This window comes from Eschrichtius robustus, chromosome 14 (genome assembly GCF_028021215.1).
Source record: "Eschrichtius robustus isolate mEscRob2 chromosome 14, mEscRob2.pri, whole genome shotgun sequence".
In the NCBI taxonomy this organism is placed as follows: domain Eukaryota; kingdom Metazoa; phylum Chordata; class Mammalia; order Artiodactyla; family Eschrichtiidae; genus Eschrichtius; species Eschrichtius robustus.
The window spans coordinates 21,645,643-21,669,016 of record NC_090837.1 but is presented as its reverse complement, the minus strand read 5'-3'; the positions used below and the strand labels follow the sequence as shown (position 1 = coordinate 21,669,016).

The 23,374-nt window shown below is 56.5% G+C and overlaps 1 protein-coding gene and 1 pseudogene across 1 annotated transcript; one reads left to right on the top strand and one right to left on the bottom strand.

Moving 5' to 3' along the window:
• The first annotated feature begins 534 nt into the window (after positions 1–534).
• Positions 535–1,080, top strand: LOC137776704 (NHP2-like protein 1 pseudogene; annotated as a pseudogene).
• Positions 1,081–12,159: 11,079 nt separating this feature from the next.
• On the bottom strand, positions 12,160–20,963 carry LIF (LIF interleukin 6 family cytokine). The gene is made up of 4 exons (XM_068563498.1): positions 20,754–20,963; positions 18,374–18,494; positions 16,462–16,640; positions 12,160–15,767 (listed from the first exon to the last, which is right to left on the bottom strand). The coding sequence occupies exons 2-4, from the start codon at positions 18,390–18,392 to the stop codon at positions 15,357–15,359; spliced, it is 609 nt and encodes a 202-aa protein (XP_068419599.1). The 5' UTR covers positions 18,393–18,494; positions 20,754–20,963; the 3' UTR covers positions 12,160–15,356.
• Between the last annotated feature and the right edge of the window lie 2,411 nt (positions 20,964–23,374).

The window sequence follows — 23,374 nt, the reverse complement described above, 5'->3', positions numbered from 1 at the left end:
GACATGTTCTGGGATGTGGATGTACCTTTGTGGGGGACCACTATTCAACCCACTACAGGGATCAACCATCCTATGGCCTTGTTTTGAGGTTGGGGACACTGAGTCTCAGCCAGGAAAAGGCTCTTGCCCATGGCCAGCCAGTCAGTGACAGAGCTAGCACAGGGACCCTGGTATTGATGCCACCATTGTCAGCATAGCATAACAGGCATATTTCTTAGCACAGGCCAGACATTGTTCTGTGTTATACGTCTATTAACTCAGAGTGACCACAACCTACAGAAGAGGACAGAGGCACAGAGAGGTCCAGGAACTTGCCCAAAGCCACACAGCCAGTCTGTGGTCCTGCACTCCCCACTGGGGACCCCATGTGTCTCCTGATACATAGGAGTTGGTACACATTTGTGAGTGCCGGCTGTGGAATGGTCCTCTGTACAGCTCTGAGGACTCAGAGGGATAGAACAGGGGGTGGTCTAGCTGGGGAGATAGACACATATAAGATCACTTCTTAGAATATGGGGGAGGTCCTTGCGGCATCAGGCAGGAGACCGCCGAGGCGGACTCAATGACTGAGGCTGATGTAAATCCGAAGGCCTACCCTCTTGCAGATGCCCACCTCACCAAGAAACTATTGGACCTCGTTCAGCAGTCATGTAACTACAAGCAGCTTCGAAAAGGAGCCAATGAGGCCACCAAAACCCTCAACAGAGGCATCTCTGAGTTCATTGTGATGGCTGCAGATGCCGAGCCCCTGGAGATCATCCTGCACCTCCCACTGCTGTGTGAGGACAAGAATGTGCCCTACGTGTTTGTGCGCTCCAAGCAGGCCCTGGGGCGAGCCTGTGGGGTCTCCAGGCCTGTCATTGCCTGTTCTGTCACCATCAAAGAGGCTCACAACTGAAGCAGCAGATCCAATCCATCCAACAGTCCATTGAAAGGCTCTTAGTCTAAACTGGTGGCCTCTGCCACACTCCCTGCTGCTGACTCCTACCCCAGGGGTTATGTATCGTTTGTCTGTTAGCATATAGTATTTCCAGCTACCTTCTATTGTTATAAAATATTGTAGTGCTCAATTTGGTTTTTGTATTTTTGTATTGTTTTTGTCTTGTTTTTAGGTTGCCATCTCCTCCCCAGCCTCTCCTGTAATCTCCACTTCCACTCTCTCTCTGCCATCTTATCCTCCCTTTTGGAAAATGCATGCCCAGAACAGGTGGAAGCAGGGTGGTTGACACCATTCAAAGGCAGGGAAGAGTCAAGGTAGAGATTTGGTTCCAGCTTTCAGGTGCCAACTTCCTACTGCGCAGGGCATGATGGAAGTAAACACTGTCCACTTTGTATCCCTTGTGCCCAGCATACAGGATCGTGTTTGAATAATCAAGGGGTTTCCTTTGCTCTCTAGGGCATTATGTATCATTTGGGGAGGAAGCACGTATTCTGTGAAGTTGTTGGGTGTATGTCCCAAGAGTCAGTTTCTGATGTACCCCTGCTGTTTGCTTTTGGTAATATATTTCCCCCCCAACTCCCACCTATGCCTCTGAGGGTGGCAGGGCAGCAACATACCAAAGAGATATGCTGCAAAATTCCAGAGGCGCCTTGGTGAGTGAGACATGGGACAGTTGACCTAGGTCTTGAAGGTGTGGCAAGAGGTTCTGGAATGGAGGATTCTGGGCCAGTCATGGAGAACTGGGAGCTACAGCAGAGATGATGGAATTCAAGGGAACATCCTTGCTTTGGTGAATGGAGGTTTCTTCAGTAGACACTTGGTACCAGCTCTGAGAGCCCTTACCCCTGCCTATTTCCTGCCATGATGTGGGTCAGATGTATGCATTCTCTATCACATCAGAAGGACAGTGCTAATGTGTCGTTCTTGTGAGCATCCTAATAAAGAACACATATATACGTTAAAAAAAAAAAGAATATGGGGGAGACACCAGCTTGGGGGTGCGGGGAGAATTCTCACAGGAGAAGAGGCCCAATTAGGAGGCTTCTCAGGAGGATGAAATGATACAGAGGAAAAAGAATGCGAAGGATGCGCTAGACACGGAGACTGGATGTACAGAGGCAGGGAAGCAGGAATAAGCATGGCATGTCCTGGGGACCACAAGCAGTTTGGTTTTGCTGGAGAATAAAGCAGGAAGTGATGGGGAATGAGGCTCAGGGGTGGGCAGAGCACAAGGTAAGACTTTGGACTTGCTCCTGAGGGTACTGGGGAGACACTGAGGGTTTTAAGCAGAAGCTGCATCGGCTGATTTGCGTTTTAGAAAGATTACTCGGGCCCCAACCTTGACTAGGGCCCCCGGGGCCATGCCTAGTGTGGCTGGGGGCATCTCTGCAAGGACCCCTCACAAGGGTGCCATGTGCCCTGCCCTGGAGTCTAGCTCCGGTCCCTGGCTTAGCAGGTGTGAGATGAAGCTGAGATTTGGGGCAGAAAGACCTGTGCCTTGTTGACTCCCCTCCGTCTCCCTTTTTGTTCAGGAAGCCCAGGTCGTGCCAGAAGTCTAGGGAAGTGGAAGACAAAAGGTCTGCAGACAGAATTCGTGTGGGGCAGGCAGGCAGCGGCCTCTGGGAAAGATGCCTAACAGGACATTAAAGGAAGTGGGCAGATCAGCATTTCCCAGACCGTGTCCACAGAATATAGTTATGAAAGATCTATGGACATGCTGCACTCGCCCCTCCCACCTGACTGTCCTAAAGGCTCTGAGAAGTCCCACAACGAAGACATCTTTTTGATTTTGTTTAACCCAGAGTTTTCCAAACTTTTCTGATGCAAAGTCCTTTCATTCTCTGAACACCAGTGAACTTCCCCTGAGGGTGGAGAGCAGTGGATCCCCCCATCCCCAGTGGGCCATGCTGATCCCTTGCTGGGATGCGCACCGCATCTCTGAGCCTCCATTTCCTCCTCACTGCCTCCTTTGAGTCAGTTGTCTTCTGTATTACAGTGACCACATGGCCTCCCTGTAAAATGGCTCTTGTGTTTTCACGCACCCACACCCCCGGCTCTAGTAGCTGGCACAGAGCCAGGCACTAAATAATATGTGAATGAAAGCCTCAAATGAGACCTGCCTCTCCAATCGGGTTATTAGGAAATTAAATAAATGAATGCCTATGAGATGAGTTTTACATTAGTAAATTTTATAGCCCTGCTCACCTGTAAGGAACTATTTTTTTATATACACTATAATCCAAGGGTCTTATCCCCCGACTGACTTGCCATGTGTCTAAAATTCCACCATTAGTCACTCATTTGCCTTAGGGCTCCGAAGACCCCAATTAAAATGTAAATGTGTGACCTAGTGGTGTCTCCATTGGGCCACCAGCACCCCTGGCACAGCATCAAGCCATAATCATTGGTAATCTGTTCATCAGGTTAATCCGGCAGAAAAAACAGTCCAGAGGAAAGAATTCAGAACTGAGAGGCTCCTCTGTGGAAGAGGGAATAAAACAATGTTGCAGGGGGTTCTAGGAGCACAGGGAGCACGGGTGGGGCCATATGCCAGGTTTGACGGCTGTCACAGTTCCTATCAACCACCGCTCCCATCCAGACAGGGCTGGGCCGGGTTCCTTACCTCCCAGGACATCCGGGTCAGGCCCTTGGAGGAGGACAAGCCAAGGCTGGGAGGAGCCTCTGGCCCACTTTGCCCAGGGCTGCTGGTTGGCCCGAGGGTCTGAGCTGTGCCCTGCAGGAAGCCCCTGTAGCACAGCCCTCCTGGTCCCCTGGCCTGGCCACTGGGATCAGGCCAGTTTGGCCAGCTGTGGGCTTGGGACAGGACACTCCTGGGAATGGGCGCAGGAAAACAGGAAGGGAGGTAGCTGCTGGCCTTGGTCAGAATTCGGGCCTTCCTCCACTACCCAACCCCCCTCCCAACCCCCGCCATCCCCCCTGGCGGCAGCCCTACTGGCCAGCGGCCTCTCCTCTCCAAATCAGAAGGTGAGATGAAAGGCCCCTCTCTTAGGGGTCTTACACAAAGGGGTTTTAAAAAAATGTTGCCTCTTGGCCAGAGTTGACCCATTCCTGCCCTATGCAGCCGGGGCAGCCCCGAGGAGGCAGCAGGCGAGGCAACCGAGGCTCTGCCTCCATCACGGTACCTCCACTCAAACATCACCTCCCACCACCCAGCTCTGCCACAGCATCCTCGTAATTTCCTCACCTGCTGACACCAGCTTGGGGACGTGTGGGCTTGTTCATTTTCTCTCACCTCAGCTTGAATTGAAGCCGCGTGAGAGCAGGGACATGTGTCCGGCGGCATCTGCCACATTGCATGCGTTTAATGAACATCTGTTGAACAAATGAAGGAAGTAAGAACTGGGCCGAGAGAGGGGAAAGGACTTTGCCAAGGTCAATCAAAAGTCAGCGGAGGGCCAGGTCTAGAACACAAGCCCCTGTCCCCTGAGGCCAAGGCTCTTTCTGATGTCTTGCAGACTGCAGCCAGCAAGGTAATCAGAAGGGCCCACCATCCTCTGCACATACCTTTTCCACCCACTGCCCAGAAAGCGGGGCAGTTCCTCCTTGGGCTCCAGACACACACCCCCCACCGCCCTGAGGCAATCATTTCCCAACTTAGCCCAGGGCTCAGCAAACTTTTTCTGTAAAGGGTCAGATACTAACTATTTTAGGCTTTGCAGACCATTAAGGTCTCTGTTGGATACTGACTCTATTGTAGCACAAAAAGCAGACCGAGACAATGTGTCAATGAACAGGCGAGGCTGTGTCCCAGTAAAGCTTTATTTACAAAAGCAGACAGCGGACCAGATTTAGCAAATAAAAATACCGGACATCCAGTTAAATTTGAATGGTAGCATCCTGGATTTATCTGCAACCCTAAGCTGGTGGGTCATAGTGTGCCAACCCTGGTGGAGACTCTGTGTTGGTGTGAACCTCGGAAGTGTCAGGGAAGAGCGCCATCATGCAATGCCTGCCAGGTGGTGGCACTGGGCTGGGCAGCTTCTGTGTACTATCTCCTTTCATCTTCCCAGCAGCCCTGTGAGGTAGGACATGGGGTCCCCATTTTACATACAAGGAAATGGGGACTCAGAGAGGGAAGTAAGGAGCCCAGGTTCCCATAGCTGGTGAGGGCCAGAGCCAGGGTCCAATCCCAGGGCAGTCTGGCTGCAAGCCTGTGCTCTCCTAAGCCAATCTCTATGATGCAAAAACTGAGGCTCAGAGAGGTAAAGTGGCAGGTCCAGAGCACACAGTAACGGAGACGCCTGCCCAGAACCAGAACCAGGATGTAGGCTTCCTGCCTCCCCATCCTCTGAGCTTTCCAAGGCTGCCCACCACGTCTGTGTGTGAACTTGCGTTGTTGTTGACCTCTCGGATTACCTCCTGTGTGTGTGCACGTGTGTGTACATGCATGTGCTCACACACAAGGCCTGAAGCTGCGGATCCAGTCAGTTTCGGGGGGCTGCATCTTCTGGGAGCAGATTAGATGCTGAGAGATGATGGGTTGATTGATGGATTCGTTTTGACCTGGGCTTAGCCTCCACACCATAGACACTTGGGCCGATGATTCTTTGCAAGGGGGGCTGTCCTGTGGTTTATAGGATGTTTAGCAGCACCCCTGGCCTCTACCCACTGGATGCCAGTAAGGAGCACATCCACTAGTTCTATGTGACAGCCAGCAATGTCTCCAGATGTTGTCAAATGTCCCGGGGCCGGGGGAGGTGTGAGTTGGGATGAAATCACCCCAGCTGAGATCTACTGCTTTTGACTAACTCTGAGATTTGAACCTCCTCAAAGGTCTCCTGGGGGATCCTGTACTCACCCACCCTCCAGAGGCCCACGAACCTCCCCAGGCCTTTGGCAAAAACATTCTGGGCATCCTGACCGGTATGACTGGGAAACCCTAAAAAGTGGAAGAAAGACTTTGTCTTGGCCAAGCTGTGATAAAAGCTGTGAGCACAGAATAAACCTAGTCAATGCAGCCTGAGTTCTGGAGGCAGAGAATGATGCCTGGAGCCAGGGGTTCTGGCACCTGTCTGTGCCCTGAGCTTGTTCAAAGGCCCACCCACTCTGGGCCTGTCCTCATGGACCCACGCGGACTCTGGAGGGTGGTCGGGGGGTCTGTTCTCCCAACAGGTGTTTGGGGCCAACTCCTGAGGACCCCTTGGAGGGAATGAAGTGGAGGGAATGGGGGACCCAGGGCTGCTGCTGGGAGAGAAGATTTGGACCAGGGACTTGGGGTGTGGGAATCCTGCCACGCGGGTGGCTGACTTCTTTGCATCAGGCTGGTCTGGTGGAGAGAATGACCTCACCTGCTTGGAAGAGCCCTTGGTGGTTGCTTGGATCTGGGGTTGGGGAGGGGTCCTGAGGGCCAGACGGAGGAGCTTGGGGGCTGAGAACACCTCCCCCCCGCCTGGCAGCAGCCCAGCGTGGCTGCCTGTGGTCTGGCCCTGGAGCGGGGACAGACCTCCCCCAGGGCTGGAACCCGCACAGCGGCCTCCTCCAGGGAAAGTGAGAGGGGCTGACGTTGGGGCTGACCTCACGCCCGGCTCCCCCTCCTCCAGCGCTTCCCTTGGGGGTTCACTGCTGCTGGGAAGCAGGACCTCCCGGGGGTCCTGGGGTGAGGGGCGGTAACTAGAGGATGCAGCAGGCTGGACTGAGTCGGGGGTATTGGGGTCCCCAGCCCAGGCCAGGGGTGGGAGTGGGGAAGACGAAAAGGCTCCCTTGCACCCCAGTACCTCCTCTGCTGCCTCTAGGAGGTCTGAGGTTTCCCTTAGCAGGGTCATCATGGCGGGGGGCTTTCAAAAGTTCTCAAAGTGAATCAAGAACAGATGGCCCTTGTGGGCAGGGTAGGGGGAGGCAGCTAGGACTTAGATATTCAGATGCTACCTAAGCCACCTACCCCATGTGCCGGGCATTATGGCATCTACTTCTCTCAAAGGCTGTAGGAGAGTCACATGACAGAGGGGGAAAATGAGGCCCAGAGAGTGGAAGAAGCTTGCCTGAGCTCCCCCAGCTGCAGAGGACTGAGCCAGGATTCAAACCCAGGGTGTCAGAGCCCTGTACCTGTGCTGGGTGCTGTAGGTCAGCCCTTCTCAGACTCGAATGAACAGAATGCCCTGAGAATCACACTGAAATGCAGATTCCATTTGGGCCTCTCTAAGGTAGGGCCAAGATTCTGTACTTCTTAGCTCCCAGGGCTGTGGACACGGGCGGTCTGTGCTCCACTCATTTTACTTAGTGTAACATGGTTAAGTGCCTGGCATGGGCCTTCAGTACATGGAAGCTATTATTTCTATTACCTAGTACATGCTCTGTGCATAGTAGGTGCACAAAAAACAGTAGGTATCATTATCCTTGTGAAACATGATCGTATAAAGGAAAAGCTTGGCAAATTCTAGAGCCCTGTGCAAAAATACAATTGGAGCTAAAATGGACTTAGGACAGTCAAACTGAAGGAGTCAAGGAAGACTTCATGGAAGAGGCGACATTTGAGCTGGGCCTTGAAGGACCACAAAGAATTTCCCATGTAACAAAGGAGGAAGGGCATTCTAGACAAAAGGCAAGAGCCAGAGTAAAGGTGTAGAACGGTGAAAAGATGGGACATTTAACAGACCACCAAGCCACATGGCCAGAGGTCAGGGGGCACTGGGGAGGCCAGCCGAGAAGGTGAAGTTGGGCAGGGCCAGCAATGTGATTGCAAAATGAAAATGCAGGGCTCCTTCAAGGGGATAGACGGATGTGTTAGTGTCCTAGGGCAGCTGTAACACATTCCCACAAACTGGGTGGCTTAAAACAGCAATTTATTCTCTCACAGATCTGGAGGCTGGAAGTCCTAAATCAAGGGGTTGGCAAGCCCGAACTCCCTCGGAAGGCTCCAGCGGAGGATTCTCCCTCCCTCTTCTAGTGGCCCCAGGCATTCCTTGGCGTGTGGCTGCATCCTTGCAATTTCTGCCTCTGCCTTCATGTGACCATCTCCTCTTCTTTCCTCTGTGGGCCTCTTATAAGGACACTTGTCCTTGCATTTAGGGCTCACTTGAAAAATCCAAGATGATCTCCCCTCAAGATCCTTAATGACATCTGCAAAGATTCTTTTTTCCAAATACGGACACCATCACACAGGTTCCAGGGATTAGGACACGGACATATCTTCTTGGGGCCACCATTCAACCCACTGTAGCGGGCGATGCAGGCTACGCCCCTCTCCAAGGCGGGGGAGCAGAGCAGGCAGAGGAGGATGCCAAGACTTCTGCCCATGGGCTGCCCGCATCTGGTCTTTGCCTGTGACACACTCTTCTTCGAAGAACCGTCCTTCTGGGGAACTGGGAGGGTTCCAGCTGGCCTGCTGGGGTCGGAGAGGTGGGGCCTTGGTGAGCAGGGCCAGGAGAAAGCCTGCTGACAGGTAGAGCCCTTCCCGGCTTTGATTCATTGACCATCTGGGCAGGAGCTGGACCGAGCCTCTTGGAATTACAAAAATGCCTCACACATATTTTCCTCCCAGCCGGTGGTTTTGTTCTCAGCCAGCGGAGAAGGCCTGTCTACTCCCTAAACCCCACTCAGCCTCCCATCCCCTCTCCCGTCTGCGGCTCCCTCTGCACGCCGCCCACCGCTCCCCCCAGAGATACCCTCTCCTCACCGCCGTCATCGAGGCTGGACTGGGCAGGCTTGACCGCGTCCTCATAATTGAAATATTTGGCCCCTGAAGTGAGGCCAGGGCAGGGCGGTGCTTCCCCCAAGTCAAAGGGACAGATTCAAGCTGGGCTCTGCTCAGGCAGGAGGGGGCACGGGAAGTGTCCTGGACGCTGAAGCCAGGGGCCCCAGGGGACCTGAGTGGCCTTGGAGTGAGGCGAGGACAGAGACTCAAGGCCCACCGACCCCCAAACCCCTGCCTGCATCACGGTGCACCCTTCCCACCCTTCTCCTCATGCACCACCCGGCATCACTCCAGCCTCACAGAATCTTCCAGGAGGGAGGAAGTCATCTGATGTCCATTTTAAAGGCATATTATACATCCATAAAAAGGTTTTTCAAAATTCTGGGGATGGGGGTGCTTCTGAGGCATATTCAGCCCCTGCTGCAACCTCAGGACTCAGAAGTCCACTCTTGGGCCGGGCCAGAGCCCCAGTCTGTAACTGTGTCATCCTGGGCTCTTGTAGAATCCCTGTCATTGGGCCGCATCGGATGCTAAGCATTAGCTTTTGCAAAGACCGCTGCAGAAACAGCCCCTAGGAATTCACTCACTGCAGTAGGGCCCATCACATCACCCACTACCCCCGTGGGTCTCAAGGGAGGAATCCTCTTCAGAACCCAGTCCCAGGACAGGCTCTGTTTTCCCTGAGGCTCTAGAAAGCCTCCTCCTTTCTGACTATGAGATTTGCATAATAGATCACATTTCCCTTTTTCCTTTAGCTGCCAGGAATCTCAGAGCCAACTCTGAAGCTCAGCCATGATAATTATGTGGCCCCTCGTGATCTGAAACATTTATTTTCTTTCTCTCTGTGGTCTTAGTTTTCTCACTCTGTCTCTGTCTTCTCCGATGTTGATGTCTCTTTATTTTATCAGTATTTTTATGACGTGCCTTCTGTTGCAAGATGCTTTGCATGCTGTTTAGGACAAAGAGGACTATAAATAAGGAAATAAATATATAGTGTTTCCATTACGATGTTAATTTTATTGCTGAAAATGTGGTTGTTTAGCATGATAATATAATTCTCCTTCTGCCTAGTCTGAACTTAGGGCAGAGGTGACCTGGGAAATTCTTTCTTCCACCGCTGACCCTTGAGCTCCTTGGGTCTAAAGCCTGGCTCATAGAGTCTTGACAAGGTAAGTGGACAGATGATGAATGTAAGGATGAGCAAATATAAGGAGCCTCTCTCAACAAGCTGAGTGATGGATGTCAGGAGAGTCCCTTAGCCTCCTAGGGCCTCAGTTTCCTCATCTGTAAAATGGACTAGTAATCTAGTCCCATCTCAGAATGGTTGGGAGGATCTCCTGATGGGTGAGAAAATGCTTTGTAAACTGTAAAGTGCAGGGTCATTACAGAGCCTGTGGGATTGTGCCTCTAGTGGGATAGCTGTTGACAATTGGCTTCTTGGTAAGGGGGAGGGGGTGTCTCTCCTGTCCTGTTGACCTCCCGAGAGCCAGGTTGGGAGAAGGCTCAGCTGGGTACCTGGGCTGCCCCTGGCTCCTCTCTGGGCTGGACTCCTCCAGGCCTGTGACTCAGGGTACCGTCGGAGGAGCAATTCACTGAAAGCTTGTCCGCCCAGCTCCCTCTCTTCCACATCAGCCGAGCCCCCAGCCTTGGACTCAGAGCTGTCAGCTCCTCCCTCCTGCACTCACTGCGGGGGAGGACCCCCTTTCCCCTGAAGAGACGGCTCTGGGGTCTGAGGCACTGGGTTCTGTTTTCTCCATCTCCACCTACTGATGGGCCGGCTGTGCCAATTCACACAGCGTTTCAAGTTCCCTGCTCTCCGGTGCCTTTCGGCAGCCTCGTGAAGTAGATAGGATGGCATTCATCACCGATTCCTCTTGCAGTTTCATAGATAAGAGAGCTGAGTTCACTCTGGAGGGTCACAGGACTGCATGTGGCAGCACGGCGAGGACCCAGGCCTCAAGGGCACAGCCTTCCCAGCAGAGTGGCGGCCTCCTTTCCTCCCACCCACCGACTGTTTCACCTCCTACGGGAGGATCACCCAATGACCAATTAACCGCCCTGTGTTCTCTCTGGCCAGGGCAGGGCAGAGAACAAAACACCTGCCCTCTCTTGGAGTGAGAACTCCCCACAGAGGTGAGGGAAGACCCTGAGGGCCGGGCAGCCCAGCCAGCCCCCCAGGATGGCATTTAGGATCTGATATCCCTGTACTTCCCTCCTGTCTGAGCTTTGGTGTTTGCTTTGTTTTCCTCTAGTTTTCTAGCAAAGGTTTCTTTTGAAAAGCTTCAACCTTGTCTCCCACGAGAGAAGGAGAAGTGGGGGACGCTGGGGGTGTGGCCTGGAGGGGGGATTCAGCCAGCCTGCCCCCTCCCTGCCAGGAGCTTCAGGAGAAAAAGTCTGAAACAGCTGTGGGTTTGGGGGCTCCCAGAAGCCGCCAGCCTCTCCCTTCCAGGCAGCTGCCCGCCCTGCGGCCCTTGGTGACTTACACTTGGCGTCTTGGTCGACTCAGGAGGAGAGGTGGAAGGAAGGTAGGGAGGCCTTTCTTGGGCTTTAACGTGCACTCAGATCACCTGCGATCTTATTAAAGGGCAGATTTCAATTCAGCAAGGATCTGCCCCCTTCCTACCTAAGACTTGCTGAATTGAAATCTGCCCTTTAATAAGAGGCAGTGATGCCACCTTCCTGATCACCCCCAGGTGAGGCCAGTGTTGCTGTGAGTCAAGGCCCTTCATGGCACAGAAAGCAGCGGACCTCAGCCTGAGTGCCCTGCTGACACCAGGCAGTGAGCGCTCTCTCCGCCTTGGCTCAGCACCTCCTCTGTGCCTCTTCCATCAATGAGCGCACACACACACACACACACACACACACACACACACACACGTGTTCACTCACTGTCCCACTCGCCTTGGAGCTTTCAGAGGCATGAACTCTATCCTACGCACCTTTGGAAACCTACACACGACCTGACACAAACATTCACGAAAGAGCACGTAGGTGGCTCTCAGAAAACTGCCCACATCCCTAAAGGAATCTCAGCTGGGGGAGCCCTGGACCCCAGCAAAGCACCGGGGAGAGACTGGCGGCTGCTTCAGAGTCCCTGCGTCTGTGACCATTCGGTTCCAAACTCTCTTGTTCCCCAAGGAAGGGGTCCCAGGAGGCTGCGAAGAAGGTTGCAGGGAAAGGGTGTCCCCAGGTGTGAGGCAGGAACAGGGACAGCAGTGTCTGCGGTGGGAGAGCTGCTCAGGCCCAGAAGAGCCCAACAGAAGCCCTGGTTCTGGCCCCAGTGTCCTGCGTGATTCCGAACAGGACCTCCTGGTGGCACCCCATGATCTGGAGCCCCACCCACCTTGTCCTGCCTGTGCCAACGTTCTGCCCACCCCACCCTCACCCATGCCGGCACCCTTGCCCGGTGGTAGCACCCCCTCTTCCCACCCGCCCGCCCCTGGCCTGGCAGAGCCCCACCCAGCTGTGCGCCCAGGACAGAGACGGTCCCGGCCCCTCCAGCCCCATCTCCCCACATGAATACAATCTGGAAAGCTTGCCAAGAGTAGATTCTTTATTAATTTCTCTTTTTTCTTTTTAAAAAAGTATTCCTTCAGTATAAAAAATAAATATTTTAAATATGACATTGAATAAATAAAAATAATCTGTCAGTATGAAACATTCCCACAGGGTACATTCATCAAAGAGGAATTTGTCCCCCAAGGCCAAGTCCTTTCCAGTAGAAAGGAAGGAGGGAAACACGGAAGGATGCACGGAGCTAGCAGTGTGGATGGGAGTGACGCCCAGGTACTGGGTGTGGGCGAGGGACAGGCAGGGGGGTGGAGGGGGGTGGCAATCCGGAAGTAAGAGCATCTGTACCATCTGAAGGGAAATTAACCTCTCACTTGGTTCTGGCCTCCAGCCCCACACGCTATGTCTATTCTGGAGAGCCAGCGAGGCAGAGCTGGACTGCTTCTATCGGGGAGACATCCCCAAGGAGGGGACAAGGAGAGGGGGAGAAGGACGAGGAGGAGGAGAGACAAATAAATAGTGGTGCTTTCTCGTTTAAAAATTTTTTAAATAAATAAGGTCCCCAATACCCCTCCTTCGATAAACTGCAAAAGGACTGTCCTAACCCCTCCTCTCCTGCCGGCCTCTCCCTCCTCCTCAGGCTGGGGCCGTGACCCAGGATGCAGGTGTGGGTCAAAACCAGATAAAGGAGGAAGTGGACAGCTTCCTGCCCTGCAAAGCTTTTTTCCACACAAAGGCTCCAAAATTCAGAGATGCTGTGCAAAGTGGGTGCCCATCTGCCAGACAGGTTCTACAAAGAGCACTGAGGATGAGGGTGAGGGGCAGAGCCGGGGCTGCGCCTGGGGGAGGAGAATCGCTTGGTCCCCGAGCCTCAGAGGCTGCCCAGGTGGGCCTGGCATGGGGAGTCTGCGTCCACGGGGTGATGAGATGAAGGGAGACCAGCCGGCTCCAAGCCTTCCAAGCCACATTCACTGAAGGAGCAGAGCGACGGGGGACAGCAGGCTGAGATCCTGGACAAGGCTGAGCGTGACCCTCAGTGTCTTAACCCTCAGTTAAGACAGTGTTGGAAAACGTAACCATCGTGGTCTCCTCCACCACCCGCCACAAAACAGTCTTGCCAACGGGACGGACAACTCCCACCTCCAGCCCCCGACCCCAGGCCTCAGGGCCTGCCTGCTGCCTTGCCCACCTGCCCTCCGATGGCCACGGGTAAAGTGCTCGGAGGAGGCAGAGGGGAGCAAAGTGAGTGCAAAGCACCAAAATCGTGCTGGCTGAACGGCTAGGCTCGCTGCCCGCTCAGGGTTTGAGAAAACGCCAGAACCCTGCTCTTAGCAGCTGCCCCAGCTCTGGGCCCTCCTCCCCTGCTCCCAGACTGGAGGGCGTTTCTCCACTAGCCTGGCCCCAGCACAAAGGAAAGGATCAGGTTCCCTGCCTGGGAGCCCAGACATGGGTGGGGGTGTGGGGGGAGGTGGGGCAGGAGGGACCACAGCTTCCTGGTCTGCATCCCAGGGCCTCCTCGTCCTCCCCTCCAGAGCAGGGGCCTCCTCCCTGGGCCGTCCAGCTTCCTGAGGTCCAGCCAGGTCCTCTCGCCCTCTGTGGGTGTTCAGGCCACCCGAGAAGGCACTTCCCTGCTGGGTGCTGGTCAGGACTGTTCCAGGGCCCCTAGACTGCTAGTCTAGAGACAGCGTGAGGACAAGGAAACAGCAGCAGGTGGGCCACCAGGGCTGCCTTGCTCACTGCTCCAGGGGTGCCATCTCCATGGTGAATGTTGCCTCCAACAGCACAATTCCAGGGGGCGCCAGACAACACAGTGTTGAATGGGCCCCTTGGAGCCAAGTAACATGGTGGCCCTGGGAAAAGGCCCCTTGGCCACTCCACAGACTGGCCCAGCCTGCCTTGCAGCCAGGGTCCCGATAGCCCCAGAGCCAGTTACCGTTAGGGTAGGGGTTGGAGCCGGGTCCCCCTTCCCCTCCCAGACTGACCAGTTCTATCAGCTCCTGACCCTTCTCTGAGCCTCACCCGTAAGGCTTATCCCACTTGTAACATCTTCGACTTCCAGACCAGGCCCTGCTAAGGCCTGGCCCCGGCTCCTGCAGAAGGAGCCATCATATTATTTCTGTTGGAGAGGGAGCAGGGAAAGGGGAATTAACTTTGCTATGTAAAGCACCAATAAGTTAATATAAATAGGGCATCAAAATAAATAGACAATCATGCTGGGTCAGACACACAGCACCCTTGGATCTCAGGCTTCCTGAGACCCTGACCTCAACTTCTGCTGTCCCCTTGCTCCAGGGACCAGCGATGGCCTCTGGTGCCCCTCAAGTACCTTTGTGTGACCTCACGGGGCCTCCGTGGGCCTCAGATGTGAGCTGCCACTCTGAACTCCTCCATCCACCCCTCCCTTACAGACCCTTTGCCCACAAGACTCTGGGTCCCCTCAGAACCTCCTCACCTGACTTTGCAACCCGTCCACCTCCCCACACCCCGCCTCCAGGTCCAGCCACCAGACCCCAGCCATCCGGGACAGCAGGACAGACTGCGGGCTCAAGGAAGAGCCCGTCGAGACTTTCAAGGGCCTCTCTTCCTTCCCAGGCCTGAAGGTGGCCTCTCTGCCTCCCCAGGAGCCTGAAGGCCAGCGACCTCCTTCTGGAACCTTCCACCTGGCAGTCCTAGGCCTGAGCTCTCCAATCACACCCAAGACAAGGTAGCATCTCAAACCAGAGCTCCCTTTCTAGCCTTCCACTCAACGTACTTGTAGGGGCCAAGGATCCTTCAGGATCCCAGCCCCTCTGGGCTGCCTGAGTTCCAACCAGACCTTTCAAGGTCTACCAAAGGGGCAGCGAAGGCACTGATAGTCGTCATTCTGCCGGGGGCCAGGCAATGCCCCCGACCCCTGCTGTCTTGCCCCGTGGTCAGGGTCGCCGGAGGCAACTTGTGTGGTTTGCTCACAAAGACCCTGGCTGAGGGGACGAGAAGGGGCCGAAATCCAGCCCGACACCGGGTGCCTGGCTGCAGTCTCCCAGAAGAAGGGGCGCCTTCTTCTAGTTGGTGCCATATATAGGTTCTCCCTCTGGGAGTTTTGGCTCTGCTTGGCTTCATCACAGCCCACCCTGGAGGGGAGTAGACTGGCCAGGAACCCCTCGGGGTCTGCGAGCAGCCCCCACTTGGCGTTGGCACTGCTCTGGGCCCTGGCCACAGTTTGAGAGCCACCTAAGTCTAAGATCTCAGGTCACTGTGCGCTGTGAGACCTCCCATCTAGAAGGCCTGGGCCACCACAGCGATGACCTGCTTATACTTCCCCAGGAGCTGACAGCCGAGCTTCTTCTTCTGGAAGACATCCTTGCCTGAGGTGTCCGGGCCGTAGGCCACATCCACGTGGGCCACGTGGTACTTGCTGCACAGGCGGCAGAGCACGTTGCTGAGGAGGCCCCGCATGACGTCCGCCGTGGCGTTCAGCTTGCTGTGCAGGCTGTGGGCGCTGGGATTGAGGACCTTCTGGTCCCGCGTGATGTTGCCCAGGGAGGCGCCCAGGTATGCGATGATGCGGTACAGGTCCACCAGCCGGGCCCTCTCCGTGCCATTGGCGTGGAAGGGTGGGAAGTCGGTCACATTGGGGCTGCACAGCTTGTCCAGGTTGTTGGGGAACGGCTCCCCCTGGGCCGTGTACTGAGGAGCAGAGGGGCGGAGGGGAGGTGACGTGGGAGTCAGGGACGGGTGTTCCAGCCCTGCCACCAAGCCTCTGGGTCAGCTCTTGGGCTTCAGTCCCCCCACCCCAAACACAGTGGCATGAGGACCCAATCACTTGCCCTATAGGCATCTCAGGACTGTCCTGAGAGCCTGAAGTAATTGTGGGTGTGGATTCCCTTGGTAAAGCACCCAGGCCTATACCATGCAAGGAATTATCCTCCTCATCACAATCATCAGGACCACATGGGGACAGAAAGGAAAACACCGAGTCTCACCTCCAACGTGTGCACCACACACACTTGCCCTTTCACCCACTGCACTCACCCTCTTCCTGGGCAGCTCTGCACCCCTGTCACCCACAACCTGCCGTCTCTCCCAACAGCACCTCCCCGTCCACCTCACCGCCTCCTTCTCTGTCTCTCATCGGCCTCTCCCTCCACAAGGTGGAGGAATCCCAAGGCTAGAAGTGCAGCTTCTGCCCCTATCTAACTGGGCACCCTAGGAAAGTGGCGGAGCCTGGGCCAGGGGGTGGGGAGGAAGCTGAGGGAGTCTGGGTGTGGTGGGACCAGTCCCCCTCCCTTCCCTTCCCTGACCAGCCCCGCCAGCCCAGGTCCCTGCAGCAAAGCCCAGCCCCTCCCGCCCTCCTTCCTTGGCACCCTGGGGGGAGACTTACATAGAGAATAAAGAGGGCTTTGGCACTGCTGTTGAGCTGCGCCAGCTGGTTCTTGATCTGGTTCATGAGGTTGCTGTGACATGGGTGGCGTGTGGCACAGGTGGCGTTGACAGGTGTGATGGGAAGAGGGCTCCCCGCTCCGTGTTTCCAGTGCAGAACCAGCAGCAGGGGCACAACTCCTGGGAACAGGCAGGAGGGAGCCATGAGCAGGGAGGTGGGGGTGTGGGCAAGGGGTCTCATGGTAGAGGATGCTCCTCGTCTCCCTCGGGGACACCAGTGTCCCCTCTCAGTGTCCAGCTCTCTCTTCGCCCAGCATGGCTGTTTCTTACTTTCACGATGTCACCAAATCTGCTTCTCTGTCCCCCTCTCCCCAGAGCTCTAACCCTCTGTCTCTGCTTCTCTCCCATCTATCACTCCCTGCTCTCTCCTGACAGGAGCAAGGGGGCAGGGCGTGAGCTGTTTCTACCAGTTGGAAGCTGGGTCCAGGGTGACGCCATCCTGGCCTCTGGCTGGAGGGTACCACGCCCCAGCCCCAGCAGGTCTCAAGGAAAAGAGCAGCCCCTGCCTCTCCACCTCCCACCATGGTCCAGATTCCTGAGTGTTACTTCACGCTTCAGTCTCCCCGAGTGGGCTTCTTAGGGGACCATGGGGAGAGGGGGGGTTTCTGCTGACCCTCATCTCCCAAACCTGTCACATGATTTTGGCTCACTGGGCCCTTTGTCCCCTAATTCTGTGGTTATCCTTCTCCAAATGTGGCCACTCCCCTATCTAGGACCCTCAACTCCACCCCAATTCTGCAGTTCTGCCCCCCCCTCCATTCCCAAGTCATTCTTCAAAACTTCCTATCCCACTCTGTACTGCTCCTGGCCTCCATGCCCTCCCACTCCTGTCTACTGGTCCTTGCCCCAGGTTGTGGGTTAGGACAAGGAGAATCCTGGGGTCCCTCAGTCCCCCAGAGCCTTCGGGAGGGAAAAGGAATGGTGCAACCAGGAAAGAAAAAAGGGAAAATGTCGCACACAGCCAGGTGGGCGGGGGAGGAAGGAAAGTGAAAGGTGACAGGAGAGCTGAGAGCTGTCCGGGCCTGTCCAGGATCGCCCCTCCCCCCCCCCCAGGGCGCCTGCTTCCCGCCTCCCACCCACCCCCCCTTGCTTTCCAGGTGACCCAAGCATCAAGGGTTGGGGTCGGTGGACCTGTGAGGCTGGAGAACCGATGAGGTTGGGGGAAAGGGTGGCGCGCAGGAGCCGATTCCCCTCCTGGGACAGTGGCAGCCTCAAGTTCACTTCTGGGTCCCCTGTGCCTCCCAGCATCCCCCGGCAGTGCTGAGGCCCCCGAATGGCTGGGGGGCCCCCACACCCCAGGCTCACCTAGCACAGACCACAGCTTTCCAGACACTAGCAGATGGAGGCGGCACCTGCTCCTGTCCCGGGCCGGAGTTTGCAAGCTGCTCAGAGGCCGGCGCCCCTCCCAGGGAGCAGCCCGGGACGCGGTTGGAAAAGAGAAAGCGGAAAGACAGAAAGAAAGAAAGAAGAAAGAAAGAAAGAAAAAGAAAGAAAGAAAGAGGGAGGGTGAGTCCCGGAGAAAGTTGAGCGGGAAGAGCAGCAGGGAGAGACGGCGGAGCGAGAAGGAGGAGGAGAAGGAGGAGGAGGAGGAGGAGGAAGGCTGCGGCGCACCCTCCCTTGCCCGCCAACCTGCGGGCCCCAGGGCGGGCTGGGCGCGCGGTGCCGGGACCATGTGCCTGCTCTCGCTCCCGGCCGCCACCCAGCGCCTCCGGCGGCCCGGCGGGCTGCGCGGGCGCCCCAAGTGTCCGTGTGTTTGCGGCGAGTGGGTGTCCCGCTCACGATCGCCAAGTGCCCCAAGTTGCCGCTGCGCCCGTGGCGGGGCGCGGAAGCCGGCGCGGGGCGGGTGGATTTACCTGCCGCCAAGACCTTCATTATGGGCTGGACTCCAGAGGGCCTTGGAGGAGACCTTAGATGCCTGCAGTTTTCAGAGGTTCATGCTCAAATGGGGAATTTGCCCGATTTATATACTGGAGCCTGTGTTGTAAGACAGAGAGAGAAACAGCTATATTTAGCAGGGATCCCCGTCCAGGAAGTTGTTTGAGGTGCATCATAGGAAATTATGAATGGAAGAAAGTGAGAGTGAAGGGGGGGGCAGTGAGGGGGGAGAGTGGCGAGAACAGACTTTTTCCCTCTTCTAAGAATTTGATTGATAAAATTATAATGAACTCTTCAACAAAACACCCTGCGGTTTTCCTGCGTGGCTTGCCCTGGGAGTTGTTTGAAGATGGGGAGGGGGAGGAGGGTCCCCGAGTCATCGGGGTCCTTGGGCAGTGGGTACCCCAGACAGCCCTGACTCACCTGGGCTTGGGGAGGTGGCTTGAAACTAGGCAAGCAGACGGAGGCTGCCACCTGCGGCCCCCTGGTCAGGGGGTTTGGGGATCAGTGGGGAGGAGGCAGGCTGGGGCTTGGCTGAGAAGGAGGTTCCAGGAAGAGGGGCTGGGGCCCTGGTGTGGACTTTAGACGGTAAAAAAGCGAAACTGAACGTGGGCACTGGAAGCCACCGCAGAGGTGGCCTCCTCCAACCTGCCCGCTGCCACCAGGCAAAGTGGGGCTCCCAAGGGGACAGGTTGTCCAGGGTCCCACAAGGTCAGGCCTCCTGACTGCCATCAGCAAGCCTGCACTGATGACCACAGGTACCTGTGGGGCTGAGGAGGGGGCTGGGAAGATGGGAAGTGAGGGGTTACTGTGACTCCCTTCTTTGGGGAGAGCCTGGGGAGGAGATTCTGGGAAGGTGTGATGTGTCTGGCGTTTACCTAAACTCTTTGCACCCTTCAGGGGAGGGTGGTCCAGCATTTCCATTTTGAAAGGACATTTGAAGCAGAGACTTAAGGAGGCTGAGCCAATCGGAGCCAGGTTTGCTCCTCAGGACGCAGAGGGATGGCTGAGGAGAACAGAAAATGTCTTGGAGGGCCCTTGGGGCTCAGCATCAGAGAATGATTATGGCCCCCAAAAGGTGCTTCTGGAGTCTCTTAGGCAGGGTCACAAATTCTGGTGTCTATCGTGGCCAGGTAGATTCATAAATGAGTAAGGAGGGGCAGGAAGGAATGGTGAGGACTAGGGCAAAATGACCACAGCAACTCCTCCCTGGCAAAAAGCATTCAAAACAAAACAAAAGAGGTGGGGGAGTGCTGGTCAGACACATCTGGGTCTATGTGGTCCCACAAGTTGCCAAGGGTGTCCCCGCTGCAGCCCTCCCACCTGACCCTGACCAGAGAACGAGGCAGGAGAGTTGGTTCTCCAAGGCCAGGGAGCCCTGCAGCCTTTCCCTGGCCCCTGATTCCCTCTGCCCACCCCCTCAGCCATCCTCCATGCCCCCAACTCCCGCCTCTTGCCACATCCCGGAGGACCTGCCCAGCGTCGTTCGTTCCTCCCTCTTCGTGCCAGGACGAGCCCTCCTGCTGCCTCCGTGCCCCCTCCCCACCACGCACGCCCTGCCCTCTCCAGGCTGCTTCCTCCCCGCTCTCCCAGCCGCTCTCCCAGCTGGGCCTCGGCTGTGGGGCGATAAAACTGCCCATCCCAGCGGGCGCTTCCCAGCAGGGAGGAGGCTGGTAGAGCCCACACTGGCTTTCCTTCCTCCTCCCGGCCGCTCCACACCTGGTGTCTTCCTTGGGGGCCATGGAAGGCCCCACCTGGCACTTGCCCCTCTCATGCACCTGCTCTGGGGTCTGTGTATGCCCCTAGGAGGTCCAGCCACCCCAGCCTGTCTCAGGCAGCCCCACACCCCAGGACATCCCAGGTCACCTCCCTCTCATACTCCCCCAGACCCAGTCTCTCCTGCAGGAGGGCCTGAGCACTCGGGGAGCATGAACTCTGGATCAGCTTCCAGACCCACACCCCACATCTCCCGGACCCCTGTCGTCTGACTCATCCTGACTCTTCTGATGTGGACCCCAAATCCATTTGACCAGGGCCCCACAGAGGCCCCATCTATGGATCCCCTGTTCCCCCGCCCAAGTATCTCACTGGGTACCCTGATTCTCCTGGAGGCCGCCTCCTCGTCCCACTGCCCTCCTGCCATGGTTCCTCCCCTGCATCACTCCCAGTGGACTCGCCGGGTCTTGCACTGTCCTCTGGCTGCCCAGACCCCTCCTCAGCCCTATAAAACTCCCCCAAACGCCATGTAATCTCAGCCCCACCCCACAGGAAACAGGAAGTGGGGCGGAGTCTAGAAGACGCTTCACCCTCGCCCTGACTGGCCCCCCTCCCCTGCCTCAGTTTCCCCTCTCACGGTACCTGACTTGGTCTGTGCTCCCCAAGTGTTCTGGGCCCCTCGGCACCCCAGGCCCAGCCTCCCTCTCCTGTCCATGTCCAGCCACCACCTGCACCGGGCCTCTCGGGGGCAGGCCGGGCAGGGTCTTGGAGCCGCGGACCCGTGAGCCGCCTGCAACGTGGCCTCGGTCCCCGGGAATCGGCTGCCCAGGCGGCGCTCCAGGCCAGCTTTGGTCTCCTGGAGTTTGTTTTCTTCCTTCCCTCTCTACGCTGCTATGTGTGTGTGTGTGTTTTCCCCAGCTTCCTCACGGAAGGCATCCTCCCTTCTTGGCTGCCTGCTCCCAGGGTCGTGACCCCAGGCCCCACCCTGGAGTGGCAGCCCCAGCCCGGCCCCTTCCAGCTGTGACTTCATCCCCAGCCTGTCCTGCTTCTACACACTGGGCCTGCTGGGGATTTGACCGGCCTCGGGGTGAGGGGGACAGTTGGGGCCCACATAGGGTACCCTCAGCCTGGGCGGGGGGCGGCCAGGCCAGGGCTGGGGGTGCTCCTCCAGGCGGCTGTGCCATCCACCTGCTCATCTCCAGGAAGTGAGTCCAGGGCTGGCCTGGGGCCTCCCCAGGGCCCCTGAGGGCTCTTTCTCTCCCACTCACTTTGGCGCATGTGGCCATTCAGCCCCTCCTTTTCTTCTGATTCTCACTCGCCATCCACAAGTCTCTCTTAGAATGTCAGGTGGGGAAGCTGAGGCTCAGAGAGGTGAAGACACTTGCCCAGGGCAGCACAGAGAGTTAACAAGAGAATGAGGCCTGGACCCCCGGCCTCTGGCTTGAAGGCTGCAGCTATGCCAGCAGCACCTCATGCTGCGATGGGAACAAGGGGTGGCGAGCTGTACTCAGGCCGCTTCTTCCAGGAAGCCTCCCCTTCCTCCCACAGCCCAGGTTAGCTGAGTCTGCCCAGTCCTGCCCACTCTCCTTTCAAGTGGGAACAAGTCTCATTCCTCCCTCTTTGAGGGCTTGGTTGGGGTCTGATCCTCATTTGTACTCTTGACAGCACCTGGCTCAGGGTTACATCAGAGCAGATGCTAAGTATTTTCTAAAAGCATTTTAGTTTCTAAAAGCTGTCTGTGCCAAGTCTCTCATGGCGAGAAGGCGTAAAGTCTGCTGGTTGGAAGCATGGACTTCAGCCTCAGTCAGAGCCGGGTTAGAGGTTTGGGTCTGCCAGTTATGAGCTGGGTGACTTTGAGGAAGTGACCATGTCCTGGCCTCAGTTTTCTCATCTATAAAATGGGAATAATGACACCTGTGCTGTGGGTTTGCTGTGAGGGCTCAGGCTCAGCGCAGTTCTGGGAGCCCAGCCAACCCTCTGCTCATCAGCATTGATCCTCCTCACCGCAGAGGAGTAGGGTTCTTGTCCCCATTTTACAGATGAGGAAAGTTGGACATAATCCAGGGCTAAAGGGGGAAAGCTGGGCAGGAGAGGGGCCTGTTCATTCTCTCCTGATGGATAATGGAAACAAAACACCCTCGAGCCTCCAGCTTCTGGGGTGCCCCAGGAAGATCAGATGGGTTGCTGGGGGGGCTGGCACGGCGGTGGGCTCTCTCTCCCTATGTCCCATCCTGGCCCATGACCACCCCCACCCCAGGCTTGAGCTGCAGACAGTGGCTGACCCAGCCTCACCGCCCCCAGGAGCTGATTCACCCCCAGGGCCCATCTGAGAAGGAAGGAGACACAGTTCAGCTCAGAGGGGCTTGAATCACCAGCCGCCCCCTGCGGAGCCCCGGGGGGAGTTGTGGAGGTGGGGGACAGCCCCCTGCCTGTCTGTCTGTCTCTTTCCTGGGCCCCGGGGCACTCGGGGGAGAGGGTAACGTGGCAGTGGCCATTGGCAGGGGGTGGCAGGGAGGTACCCTCTCAGCCAGGCATCCTGTGTGGGCAGCCAGGAGCAGTTACTCACCAGGTAAGCAGCTCTCTGGGCATCGGGGAATTCCCCAAGACTAGTGACCCAGAAACTGAGTGCTCTGGGCAACCCCCATTGCCCAGGCAGGCCCCCCTCCTCCCTTCCCATCCCTCTTCCCTGTCCCCAACTAAGATCTCAGTTCTCTGAAAACGCGACCTGCAGCTGCTCTCAGCCATCATCAGCTCAGGCCCCGCTCCTTGCCTTGACGCTCCCACCTGGGAAATGAGCACAGGGGAGTCAGATGGGCCCAGGGGAGGAAGTTGGGGGCCAGAGGGAGTGGCCCAGGACCAGAGTTGGTGAGGGGCAGCCAGAGGAGACAAGAGAAGCTCAGGAATTCCTGGCACAGCCCTGGCAGTTGGGTATCCTGTCCAAAAAGGCAAAAACACCTCATTATTCAGCACTTGAGAAAGGAGGATGTAACTACACCTGCAGGGCTGCCCACCTCCACCATCTATATGCTCTCATGTACTTTCCTGTGGCCGCTGGCTCGGCTTTGCAAGTCACCTTTGGTCCCTTTGGGGCTAGGGTGGTAGTACCCGTGAGTAAGGGTGTGTCTTAGAGCTAGGCAAACATGGGTTTGATTCCTGTCCACACCTGTGACCTGGGGCAACTGGCTTCCTCTCTCTGAGCCCACTGAGAGTGGGGATGCGGTAGCGCCGGGCTCATGGGGCTGTCATGAGGATGTTAAGTGGGA